This window comes from Branchiostoma floridae, chromosome 9 (genome assembly GCF_000003815.2).
Source record: "Branchiostoma floridae strain S238N-H82 chromosome 9, Bfl_VNyyK, whole genome shotgun sequence".
NCBI classification, from domain to species: Eukaryota; Metazoa; Chordata; class Leptocardii; order Amphioxiformes; family Branchiostomatidae; genus Branchiostoma; species Branchiostoma floridae.
This window is the reverse complement of record NC_049987.1, coordinates 22,477,502-22,489,765: the sequence shown is the minus strand read 5'-3', so window position 1 is coordinate 22,489,765 and position 12,264 is coordinate 22,477,502. Positions and strand designations below refer to the sequence as shown.

Below are 12,264 nucleotides of genomic sequence, written 5' to 3'. Positions count from 1 at the left end.
TGTAGTCACACACAGTGATAGCCTGGTCTTGGCCTTCATCACAGACGCCAATGATCCTGAGTTCTCAAGTGCACCTTCTACTGTCCAAGAACTCTCTGTTTTTCCCTGTAACTACATTAATCCAAATGTCCAGTTACAATCTCTGTTGCAGAATGTAACAGACAATGTCCCAGTGATATCACTACCACGTGAAACATCACCACCACAAAGCATATTTAAAGAGACTGATCTTGAGGAACACTGTTTTCCACAGTTATACCCATATGGTAAAAATGGCTTCAAACAGACGCGTGATGTACAACTAACAGACTTACAGTACTTCCAATCACGTTTGCTCAATATCAATGATTGCTGGAGAAAAAACATCCCATGGCTCTTCTTTGCCTTGAACTCGTATGAAATCAAGAAATTGTACAGTCAGATATCCATTGTATGTAGAATGCAAAAGCAGAGTAATGTTAGATCACAATCCATAGCACAGCCACTAACAGCAGGCGATCTGCATCATGAAATTGATCAACATGTTGAAAGCACATCATACACTTTTATGAAGAATATACGTGGAACAGCAGCTTACTTCAAGGACCAACTGCTAAACTTGCTAGCAAAAATAAACACTATTGGACCACCAACATGGTTTGTCACTGTGTCTGCTAATGATTTAAACTGGCCAGAATTGTTCATGACCCTGAATCCTGACCTGACCTATGAAGAAGCTAAAGCATTACCACAACAAGACAAATGGAACCTAATGAGATCAGACCCTGTCATGTGTGCGATACACTTTAATAGACGCACTGATGCACTTCTACGCTTCATACTGAAGAGTCCACAACATCCCATTGGTAGAATCAAAGATCACTGGATTCGTGTGGAATTCCAATTAAGAGGTTCTCCACAGTGAAATTTCTGTCACGAAGAAAGAACGACAATGCACATCCGGGACCTCTTCCCGCCTTTGGCTGTGGTCTCGCACCGGAGTTTCTTTTACGATTTTTATATCCGGCACACAGCGCACACAAGGGATACAATTCCGCCCACAAAAGTACGCCGGAAAATCCAATTATACCAGTGAACAAAGGTTTCCAGCCAACTTCCCATAGATTTTAGATATAAACTTCTAGTTTAATAATGATGCACATTTTACTGGAACACAACATGAAATTTTGAGGTAGTCCTTCCAAATGCGCCCCGGCCAGCTTTTTTTAAAAGCTTTCTTGTTTCAATAAAGATCTCTTGGCAGCTCATGTCTACCAATTCACGTCCCAGCCGGGGTCATATTCTCATCCCGTCCACTCCAGTGGCCTTACCAACCCGTTTCCGATGTTCAATAGCGAAGCAGCAGGCCAAACACTGGGCAGCTCTCGGTGGTTACGTTATCATGCTATGTTATTGATTCCCTAACTTCCGCAATAAGCCTTCTTTTCATCAACCCTGCCTGCGGCGCTTGAACGGAAAATCCCACCGGAATCGTCTGGAGATGACGTGTTAAGAAAGACAGATTGGGTCTTCTTAAGACGCTGGAATTCTTAAGTTTTGTGCGTTGATAACGTTGATGCTGGTTCAAGAGGGCTAGTTATACTGAGAGATATTCCATCAAACATTAACCATAAAATGTAAAGGTTTTGTGATAGCCTGAAAGAAATTGTATAAGTCTAGAATCCTTTCCCCGACGAGGACTGTGCTCATTGACATCAGGTCTCCTTAAGGCGCTGGAATTCTTAAGTTTTGTGCGTTGATAACGTTGATGCTGGTTCACGCGAGTTAGTGATACATGTAAATAATGGAAATCTTCTATCACACTATAAATCGAGTATAAGATTTTTGTGCGTTGATAACGTTGATGTTGATTCAATAGGGCTAGTGGTACATGCAATTGATAGAGATGTTCTATACATAAACTTTAGAAAACAAACTTGCACTCAAGTATAAAGGTTTTGTGATTGCATAGAAAAGAAGTCGTATTAGTGTATCATCCTTTCCCTGAGGAGGACTATGCTCATTGACATCAGGGAGTCGTCACTGTGATACAAAGTTACCTTGATAACGATCAGCATATACAGTATTCATGCAGTTGAAATACTGACATTCACCTGCCAGCAGAATAGGCTATTTGCATTGGATTGCCAATATCAGCGGGATCTAGTGACAACTGAGTTACGATATCTCTGAGCAGTGAGGTGGATATGTAATCATAAAGCGTTGCCGTGGATTTACTACCGAAACTACGATAACAAACGATGGCAAGGAAAATATGTGCTGTAAAGTATGGCTGAACAAATTCCACCACTGATACTTAGCACTAGTTGAGGGAACTTCTTACATCACACAAAACGAAGAAAACAACATAAAAAGAAGGAAAACAGATAGGAAACTTTACAGTCAAGGAAGAGATCCCTAAAAATAGAAGCGTCTTGTAACCAACCCTGTACATGATTAGTCCAATAACTGCCTTAATCATGGCTTGGCGTCTCATAACGATCCTTAAAACCATTATGGCCCATCTGGACAATAGAAATTCATACCTAAAGCACTTGGGATACATCAAACTATCATTCTATGATACTGGACTAATTGTGTACTGGATGGGCTACGATTCTCATTTCCCAGGCCACTTCTGAGAATCTCCTCGTGGACTACAGCAGGAAATGAAAACTGTAAAATGCTAAGCTTTCTTCCAACACAAATGTATACTTTTTTTACACGGATCAAATTTTCAACAACTTCTTCAGGATCAACACTGATGGCCATTTACTTCAGGACGTAAACTCGCGAGAGTTACAGATAATGGAAGAAAGCTTAGTATTATGATCACAAGCAACACAGATGAGATTCCATGATGATTTCAGAAAAGAAACTGTACAATTCCACATAAAAAATTTAAAAGCCGGAGATACCGGTTTTCCGAGCCCGTCCACACGTCGAGCCGATCGGCAGAACGTTGCTGCTCCATCGCCTCGAGGCTGCTGCTTCTGGTCGGGAAGTCTTCTGTCGTCTGTCGGCCTCAGCCGCTCGGTGCTGGAGTAATCAGGCACTGCTTCTGTCCACACGTCTGGGAGGAAACATGGCCGTGCAGTAAATCGTTTATATCATATGAACAACAACAGGAATAATCTCTCTCACACACATGCAAGCTCACACACAGACGCACACATAGACACACACACACACACGCACACACAGACACAAACAATCACACACACCGCGCGCACAGGCACAAACACACGCACGCACAAGTATACACACACTAAATCGTACGTACACACACACACACACACACATACACACAGGCACACAGGCAAAGACACACACACATAGAGACACACGGACACACACGAAAAAACACACACAGGCTGAGTAGACATTTACCTGAGCTTTACCTAAAGTGACAGGTAACAAGCGACATGATTGAGGTCACAAAGTTTTCACCTCCCTACGTAGATGAGGAGCTTATGCAGTATAGGAAGTGACAGACGCTACCTTTCATCTGTACCTCCCGGGGACGGAATGAATGAGGTCAGGGGGGTCACATCCTCATGCCTTGTACATGTACATAATCTTAAGTCGACGTTGTGCATACGTATGCGTTTAAGAATCCGCACTCAAGTCTAAGGGAATATGCCTGTCTCTTGTATTTCAGGTATATGCATGCACAAACCGCACTTAACTTAAGATAACACACTTAAGTATAGCAGAAAAAATCATATTCCTTATATAGGTAGAAAAGCCCCATAAAAATATTGAATGAATGAATTAAGACCTTTTCGTCTAACAGATAAAAAATACTTATAGTTGAATTTATCTAATGTTGGTTAGTTTCTTTTTTATCTATTAACTTTCAACATGTTTGGTAAGTCAAAACCTGTACTTAGCCCAGTGTGGTAGAGTGTAGTACATTTTGCATTCGTTTATGTATTTCAATTGTGCATACATATGAATTTAAGAAATCGCACATACGTCTAGCGGAATGTGCATATTCGGTATTAAATTTCAACACTTTTGCTTTATCACTCAAGTTTTGCTGGTATATTAATAACTTCAAGGGTAATCGTCTAATTTGCATAAAATTTGCATAAAGAGCCATAGAACCATGATGTTCCACCTGGACCCTAGAACAACATACCTTAAAATGACCGGGACAAAAATCGCTATCATCCTATGATAGTGGACTAATAATGTACAGGGTGGGCTACGAAACCACGTGTTTTCAGGTATCCCCTCTTGGACTACTTACATGACGTGTGGTGTTCAGGCTGAACAGGCTGAAATCTGCCCGGCGGCAGTTTGGCAGGGGGGAGGGGTTTGAACCGTCTCGCCATTAGGTCCCTTTGGCACAGGTCTGCTTTCTCAGGATCGGCTCTGACAAACAGACAGGAACAATGGCTTAACGAGCTCGAGGAGTGTGGACACTACTGTGATAACGTCACCCACGATCATGTAATTGAGGCATTATATATCCATAATCATATTTATGAACGCGAATAGACTTACAAGAAGACTAAACGTATTGTTACGTTGACGAGGGTTTGAAATCCAGGTAAAGTCAGTATTGCACAACGATTGCATCAGTTACAATGTATGGCAAATAACACGTTAAGATAGGAACAGTTACGCAAGCAACTGAATTTTACGGTCAGACGAAATAAAAGTCACCAACGAAAGTCAGCAGATTCTATCTAAAACCGTCTTGCGTAAAGCATCTTGTGCATAGATAGGTCCATGGTTTTGTTGAACGTTGCTAAACATACACAGTAGGAAAAGTGGGATTTATTAAGGATAATACAAGGAAATACATATGCCAGGAAATAACAATTTTCAGACATACTTAGGAAAAACGGGATTTACCAGGAAAACCAATAGTGATAAAAACGTCAAAACCAACCATTATCTGACTAAACTGACATTCATCGCCATCGGAAGTCCAACTTTTCGTGGAGTGATGCTAATATCAATATGAGGATAAATTAGGATAACTTGTAGGTGTACCTGATGTCGAATAAAAACAGAAGTGATGCTAGTATCAGCATTAGGCCAAATTAGGGTAAATGATGTCGAATTAAGACGACAGTGATGCTAGCATCAACATGAGGCCAAAACATGATAAATTGTAGCTGTGCCTGATGTCAAATAAAAACAGAAGTGATGCTAGTATCAACATAGGGCCAAATTACGATAAATTGCAGTTGGTTGTATCTGATGTCAAAAGAATATGACAGTGATGCTAGCAGCAACATGAGGCTAAATTAGGATAACTTGTAGTTGTACCTGATGTCAAACGAAGACGGCAGTAATGCCAGTTTCAATATGAAGCTACATCATGATAAATTATAGGTGTATCTGATGTTAGATAAAGACGACAGGGATGCTAGTATCCACATAAGGCTAAATCAGGTTAAACTGTAGATGTTCTTGGTGTCGAATGAAGACGACAGTCGTGCTAGAATCTACATGAGGCTTCATCAAGATAAATTGTTGGTGTTCTTGACGTCGAAAGACGACAGTGATGCTAGCATCCACATTAGGCCAAATTAAGTTGTACCTTATGTCAAATGAAGACTACAGAGATGCTACTATCACTATGGGCTAAATCATGAAAAATTGTGCCTGTACCTGATGTCGAATGAAGACGGCAGTGAGATCTCGTGGTCCACCTGTGGTGACGTGTAGAGTCCGGGATCGATGTCAGGTCTGTCCGCTGTACCTGCGGGATCACGGGATCAATAGAAGAACTATTTATACCCCCTTTCCACCAGGACAGCACTCTCGCTACGCTCTCTGTGCGACCCAATATTTGACATATCCCTGAACGAATTGTATAACAAATCCCTTTACACTTTCTGTGTTTTGTTGTCTTCTAAGTTACACATCCTATTTAGGTCGTAGTGAGAGCGTAGCGCGATCTCCGTCTGGTGGAAAGGGGGCCTTAACGGTATTGTTCAAAGCAAAGTCATTAGACCAATTCAAGACAATGAACTAAGAAGTTGGAAAGATCAATACAAGGAGATAGCGGTGAACATTTTTTGAAGTTGATCCAGGAGGGAAACACTACTAGTTGTCACCGAGAAAATTCCAAAACTTCAAAGTCCGGAGAAATGAACTGCGGCTATAGAAGGACTTTGAGATCGGTAATTGAACAGTATAGCAATGTGAGTTTGAAGAAAACCTAAAGTGTTGCACTGAAAGGCTCTTAGTGGAGGAACAAGTAGTGTGAGATCATTAGAAGCATCGGTGGAAGTATCGGTAGAAAAGGGAGAGGGATGGAACATTTACTTTATTACACCGCAGTGAATGCTAGAAGGCTGAATTAGATCGCGCATACACATTCCAGCCATTTGTAATTTTACATCAGAGTATTGAAAAGCTCACTATCAAAGCTTTACGGTAATGCACATATAGTTTAGAATTGTCTACTAACCCATATCATCGAGTACACACGATACGTATGAAGTATCTAAAATGCTCAGGTAAGAATTATTACAAACTATAATATGTTCTGTTGCACCATTACCGAATCATGGTCTTAAGAGTTATGGAAATAAAAGATAGTTTGTGCTTCTCGGTTCGATTGAGAGGGATTTTGTAGCAGCATGGTCGTCGAAGTAGTTGGCAGAGTTTCAAGAGGAACTGTGCGTTATTTCTAGTCGCCTTTTCTAAGTGATCCCCTGGGAATATGTGGTGCAATCATCGCATTATATTTCATAGTAGGAGTAGAGACGTATTTGCAGCCATCAGTTTGTACTGTCAACATTATTGATGAGCCGCAAGTAACGGGATTCACCCCTCGTCCTCGCGATGTGACTGTTTTACGTCTTTCAATGCTGCCAATAAGAACCTGTTAGTTTTTTACGAGGCATTTTCAAACTGCAAAAAAAGCATTGAACAATCAATTTTACCGACAATCTGCCGACAGAAAAGCAAGACACATTTTACACTTGACATTTTGGCAAAAAACAGTAAGTGCCTAGCATAACTAGTCATTGCCAGCACGTTGTGCGTATACTGTCAAACTGTTAAACTTTCTGTCCCTGCAGTAAACTTTTAAAGCTTATCTGGTAACTGTCGACAACAAACTGCGCGAGTGTGAATTTACCCACATAGATTATACAGAGAAGCGGAAACAAACGCTATAAGAAGGACTTTAAGCTGGTAAGTAGGTACTTTAGAACCACGAGACGTCCACACGACAATTCGTCAGTCTGCCAGGAATTATTATCAGTCAGAAGGTACCTTAGATCACTATAAAAGCCTACATTGTAGGCAGTAACAGTCAAGTGATTGTAAAATGAATAATTGGATTTACGCAATACATAAAATTTAGTAGGCTAAACGGTTTGATATCACCACTGTTATAATGGTTTTCTGTTATGAATTACAACTAATGGTTCTCTGTTGTAGATTACAACTTTACGATCTATGATTTCTTCTGTGCGACGCAACGATCTTTCTTATGAAATCACTTAACGTAAAATAACTATGATGACATCTCAAATGTGCTAAAAGACGTCGATATGTCAGAATGAACGTTCAGACGCAGCGACTTCACCACTGTAATCAGCAAGCTATTTAACAACACGGCTTGAGCACGGCGGAAACGGTCTCCGCGGAGTGCTATAATCACGATGTTCACAAACGCTCGCGTAAATCTCGGCACTTTTCGCAAAGCTTTAAAGCTGTATAACTTGTGAAAATATAGCAACGCCTAAGATTAAAAGCGGAACTCAACAGCCAATGCAGGTGTTATTTTGTGAAACAGCATATCTTTATGAATACAAAATCAACCAAATTTGTAAAGTTTCATCACAAGTTAGTAAACCATTACAAATGTAATTTCTTAGATCAACATAAGGTATCGTAACATCGGACTGATTAAAGTTTGTTCGATGGTTGTTTGCGACATGATGTGCTGCACCTGGCTGTAATTTATCATCCAGCTGGAGGGTACTAGCGGGTTATCGTAATACTGCAGCTGTGTGATATATCTGCCTCGAAGTCCACATTCAATGCAGGCCCCTATACAAATCCTTTTTTTTTGTGTGTGTGTGTGGGGGGGGGGGGGGCTAAAAGTAATATCTGCAGAACCAGGTCATTTGCGTTTGTTGCTGTGTTTTTATCAACATAAAAAAATATAGTCATACATGTCATGTTGTATTTAAAAAAAAAGATCTTTTCAGGGCCCAACTGAAAAGCTATGAAGCTGAGACGGACCGCACTGGCTAGATTACACAGAAACAAACACAAACAAGACTATTGTCACCAACATGATTCCCGTGGCCACAGACAGACAGACAAACAAACGAACAAACAAACAAACAAACACCCGTACCGTTAGCCTTCCTACAGAAGATCCAGCCCCTCCTCAGACCGAGACACAGGATGCCTATAGTCACCAGTAGAATTCCCGTAGCCACTGACACGATGATGGCGGCGATGAGAACCCACTTGGACCCTGCAGATGCAGTGGCAAAAATAGGTAGATTAAAAAGCTGTCTCATGATCTCAGACTACGCTCGAATGAACCATTTTGATCGCTTTTAAAGCATATTCTGTACAACATATAGTCAAATGTTATGATCATGAGCTGGATGTAGAAGTCTATCTGCTGAAAGCACAAAATTGATGTACAAATGAGAATACTTAGAATTGCGTTGCTGACTCTTTTGACCGCAGCTCCAAACCATGACGTTTCTGACCTCCGGGGTCTGTCCACCCGATACGTTAGCCAGGCAGGGATACAGACACATTAGGCAAAGGTTATGATATGGAGCTGAGTGTAAAATGCTGAGAATATATAGAATTGCGTTGTGTACACCTCTCTGTCTTTCTCCGTCCCCTCTGTCTCATTTCTACAAAGCCTATAGTCACATTCTGACTTGTCTCAAGCGAAGACCCCATATTCTACAATACAAGAAGTGTCATATAGCGTTATTTGACAACGTTGCTGACTTTTGTGACCGCAACTCCAAACCATGACGTTGCTGACCTCCGGGGTCCGTCCACCCGATACGTCAGCCCGGCACGGATACGGATACATTAGGCAGAAACGTTAACATTACAATTACTCAAGTAGCTGGATATGATTTCGGAAACGGCCGGACGTTACAGGTAGAATCCACAACCTTTCGTTCATGACACTAAAGAGATCTCTGTCTTTCGCCGTCCCTTCTGCCTCATTTCTACAGAGCCTATATATAGTCACATTCTAACTTGTCTCAAGCGAAGACCTCATTTTCGACAATATAAGAAGTGTCACATAGCGTTATTTGACAACGTTGCTGACTTTTTGACCGCAGCTCCAATCCATGACGTTTCTGACCTCCGGGGTCCGTCCGCCCAATACGTCAGCCGGGCAAGGATACGGATACATTAGGCAGAAACCGAGCCGAGGGCGCCCCGAACACGATTATCACTCCGTGACAAACACCTGTGCATGATGCCTCTAATGGATTATGCGCCACCCCGTAGCCGGGACCCATTTGCACAAGCCCTCCGTCCGCTTCATCACTCCGACAGGCCGCCGGCTATCTGGGTCTATTATCAGGGCAGAGACGGAGCGCAACACGTCAACCTTGCGTTCCGAAAGACATCAAAGTCATATGGTAAAAGCTGCCAGGCAGCTCAACCTCGTACCTTTCATTTCGGGTTACCGTTGGGATGACGCGGAAATATGCATTGTCTGGCGTATCAAAGCCTTAAGGGGGCAAGGCGTAAGCAAGATGCAGTAACTAAAGCAAAGTGTCTGGGAACTGTCATCCATTTGACGCCGATCTTTACCACCTTACGCTGGCCGAAAAGATTTTTTGGAATCTATCTACTCATGCCCCTTCATCTTGGACTTTCTTTACCTTTGATAGTGACCTTAAGGTTACTCAAGACCCTTGATATTACCCATCGTCATGAACTCCCTCTGGCCTTACAGAGCGGTAGGCATGGCTCCCGGAGACAACAAGTAATAACCCATGAGATGTGATCCCTGAACCTCCTTCAATACGCTAAACCTGACCTTTGCTTTTGACCCTTACCCCCTCCTTGACCTTTACCCTTGACCTTAACCTCCTGACTCTGACCTGAACGTGTCGGTGGCCTTACAGGCGTGATCCCTGAAATGCCAGGCGCAGACTGAGTCTATAGCCAAGGCGCTCCGTATATAATCCTGAACCCATGGTATTTGATCTTTGAACTTCCGGTAATACCCTGACCCTCGCCTTTGACCCTGACCCCCTCCTGATCTGACCCGAACATGTTGGTAGCCAGGCGTAAGCGGAGTCCATAGCCAAGACGCTCCGTATCCCACAGGTAACAATCCATGACTTTTGAACCTCGAATCTTTTTAATGACCATGACCCTTACTTTTGACCCTGACCCTTACCTTTGACCTTGACCCTGAACTCCTCTTGGTCTGACCCGAACATGTTCGTGGCCTTACAAACGTAGTCTCCGGATAGCCAGGCGTAGGCGGAGTCTATAGCCAAGGCGCTCCATATCCTGTTGATAATAACCCATGACTTCTGAACCCTGATGACCCTCTTTAATGACCGTGACCCTTACCTTTGACCCTCACCCTGAACTCCTCCTGGTCTGACCCGAACATGTTGGTGGCCTTACACACGTAGTCCCCGGAGTGCCAGGCGTAGGCGGAGTCTATAGCCAGTACGCTCCGTATTCTGTCCGTGACGACCGTGGTGACGGTGACGTCACCGTTCTTGCCGCCATGGTAACGGGTCTCCTCTCCGTCCTGTCCGCGGAACGTCCAAACCTGTGGTTTAAACCAAAAAGTCTATTTACACGTCATCTAGTTCCAATTCCTGACTTTACTGGACTATGTTGGTGTCAAAGCCAAAGCGTTGTACACATCTCATTATACGGCCCTACCTATAATCAGCAAGCAGGAAGCCTACTCGGCAATCTACACATCCTAGCAGGTCCCATAGTTGATTTTAACATTCTACCTGAATCTGTACCAGGCTCTCTGGGCCTTTTGTCATCTTTTTTTGGGCTCATAATGCACTTTTGGTGTCCATTTCCTTTCGTACTGGGTCGCTTGTACTGACGAAAAAAAGGTCCAGAGAGCCTGGTATGTAGTTTCTCGTACCTTTCTTGTCAGCAAAATGATAAATTTAACCCCAAACATACCTTGTAGGCACTATAATAGCAATTTGCATCACCTCTGTGTCCTGTATATTCTATAGTTAATAAAGAAGGAAAGATCCTGACCAGGCTGTCCGGAGGCGGGTCGGCGGCGATGGTGCAGGTGAGCCGGATGGAGTCTCCTCCCGCCAGAGATGTGGTGGACGGATCGCTCAGGACGTCGGGTCTGCCTTAGGTATAAACACACGATGGGAAGTATTCGGGACGACACGTGGACATGTGTACAAACCTTAGGTATAAACACACGATGGGAAGTATTCGGGACAACACGTGGACATGTGTACAAACCTTAGGTATAAACACACGATGGGAAGTATTCGGGACGACACGTGGACATGTGTACAAACCTTAGGTATAAACACACGATGGGAAGTATTCGGGACAACACGTGGACATATGTGTACAGGGGTAGGAGATCAACTCTTATTATCTCAATTTATCTGAAAATGGAATGTAGTGAATAAGGAGACTCTTTTTACACTACCATTGCTTTATTCTCAGCAACGTTTCGGTGACCATCTGTCACCTTCTTCAAGGTAATTTTGACTGATGTAAATGTGTTGTGAGTCCTGGGCATCCCGAAGTGTTCCAAACTGTTCCATACTGCCTTGGACACATGAGACACACCAACCCACAAACGGTATGATGGTGTGTTGAATTATGATTTCAAGAGTTGCTTGCATGTTAGCCTCTACCCCATCAGTTTGCCTATCTTATTTTCCAAAGGATATCTATCAGTAAATAACAAACACATTCTCACGGGTAGTTGCCTCAGCCCACAAGACAGCGTTTCTGGCGACTAATCGAACTTCAGCTCTGTCATACCGACTGACATTCACGCTTTCGGCAACGTGATAAACAGGTTAGTAATTAGGCACAAGGATTTTCTCACCCGGAATCCATCAATCACCTTCTCCTAATCATTACACTCTTTGGTACGCAAAGGGAGGGGGGAGATATCATTGGAGTTCTGGTATAACTACATTCGGCTTGGTTCAAGATTGTCCTGTTATAATTGAAAACGGTGATATATAAGCTTTAATTTACTGAAGCTGAGACATAAGGTGATACATAAGCTTGAGATACTTCGAGTTTTCAATTTTTCTTTTAATTGCTTTT

General features: G+C 42.7%; 1 protein-coding gene across 1 annotated transcript in view; it reads right to left on the bottom strand.

The window, feature by feature from the left end:
- LOC118422321 (hemicentin-2-like) overlaps positions 1 to 12,264 on the bottom strand; it is a 42,744-nt gene that overhangs the window by 9,957 nt on the left and 20,523 nt on the right. Inside the window, exons 7-12 of the mRNA XM_035829839.1 lie at positions 11,212 to 11,315; positions 10,546 to 10,753; positions 8,324 to 8,446; positions 5,611 to 5,701; positions 4,235 to 4,359; positions 2,898 to 3,052 (exon numbers count right to left, since the gene is read on the bottom strand). Of these exons, the coding sequence (XP_035685732.1) occupies positions 2,898 to 3,052; positions 4,235 to 4,359; positions 5,611 to 5,701; positions 8,324 to 8,446; positions 10,546 to 10,753; positions 11,212 to 11,315 (806 nt within the window). The remainder of the gene's footprint in view (positions 1 to 2,897; positions 3,053 to 4,234; positions 4,360 to 5,610; positions 5,702 to 8,323; positions 8,447 to 10,545; positions 10,754 to 11,211; positions 11,316 to 12,264) is intronic.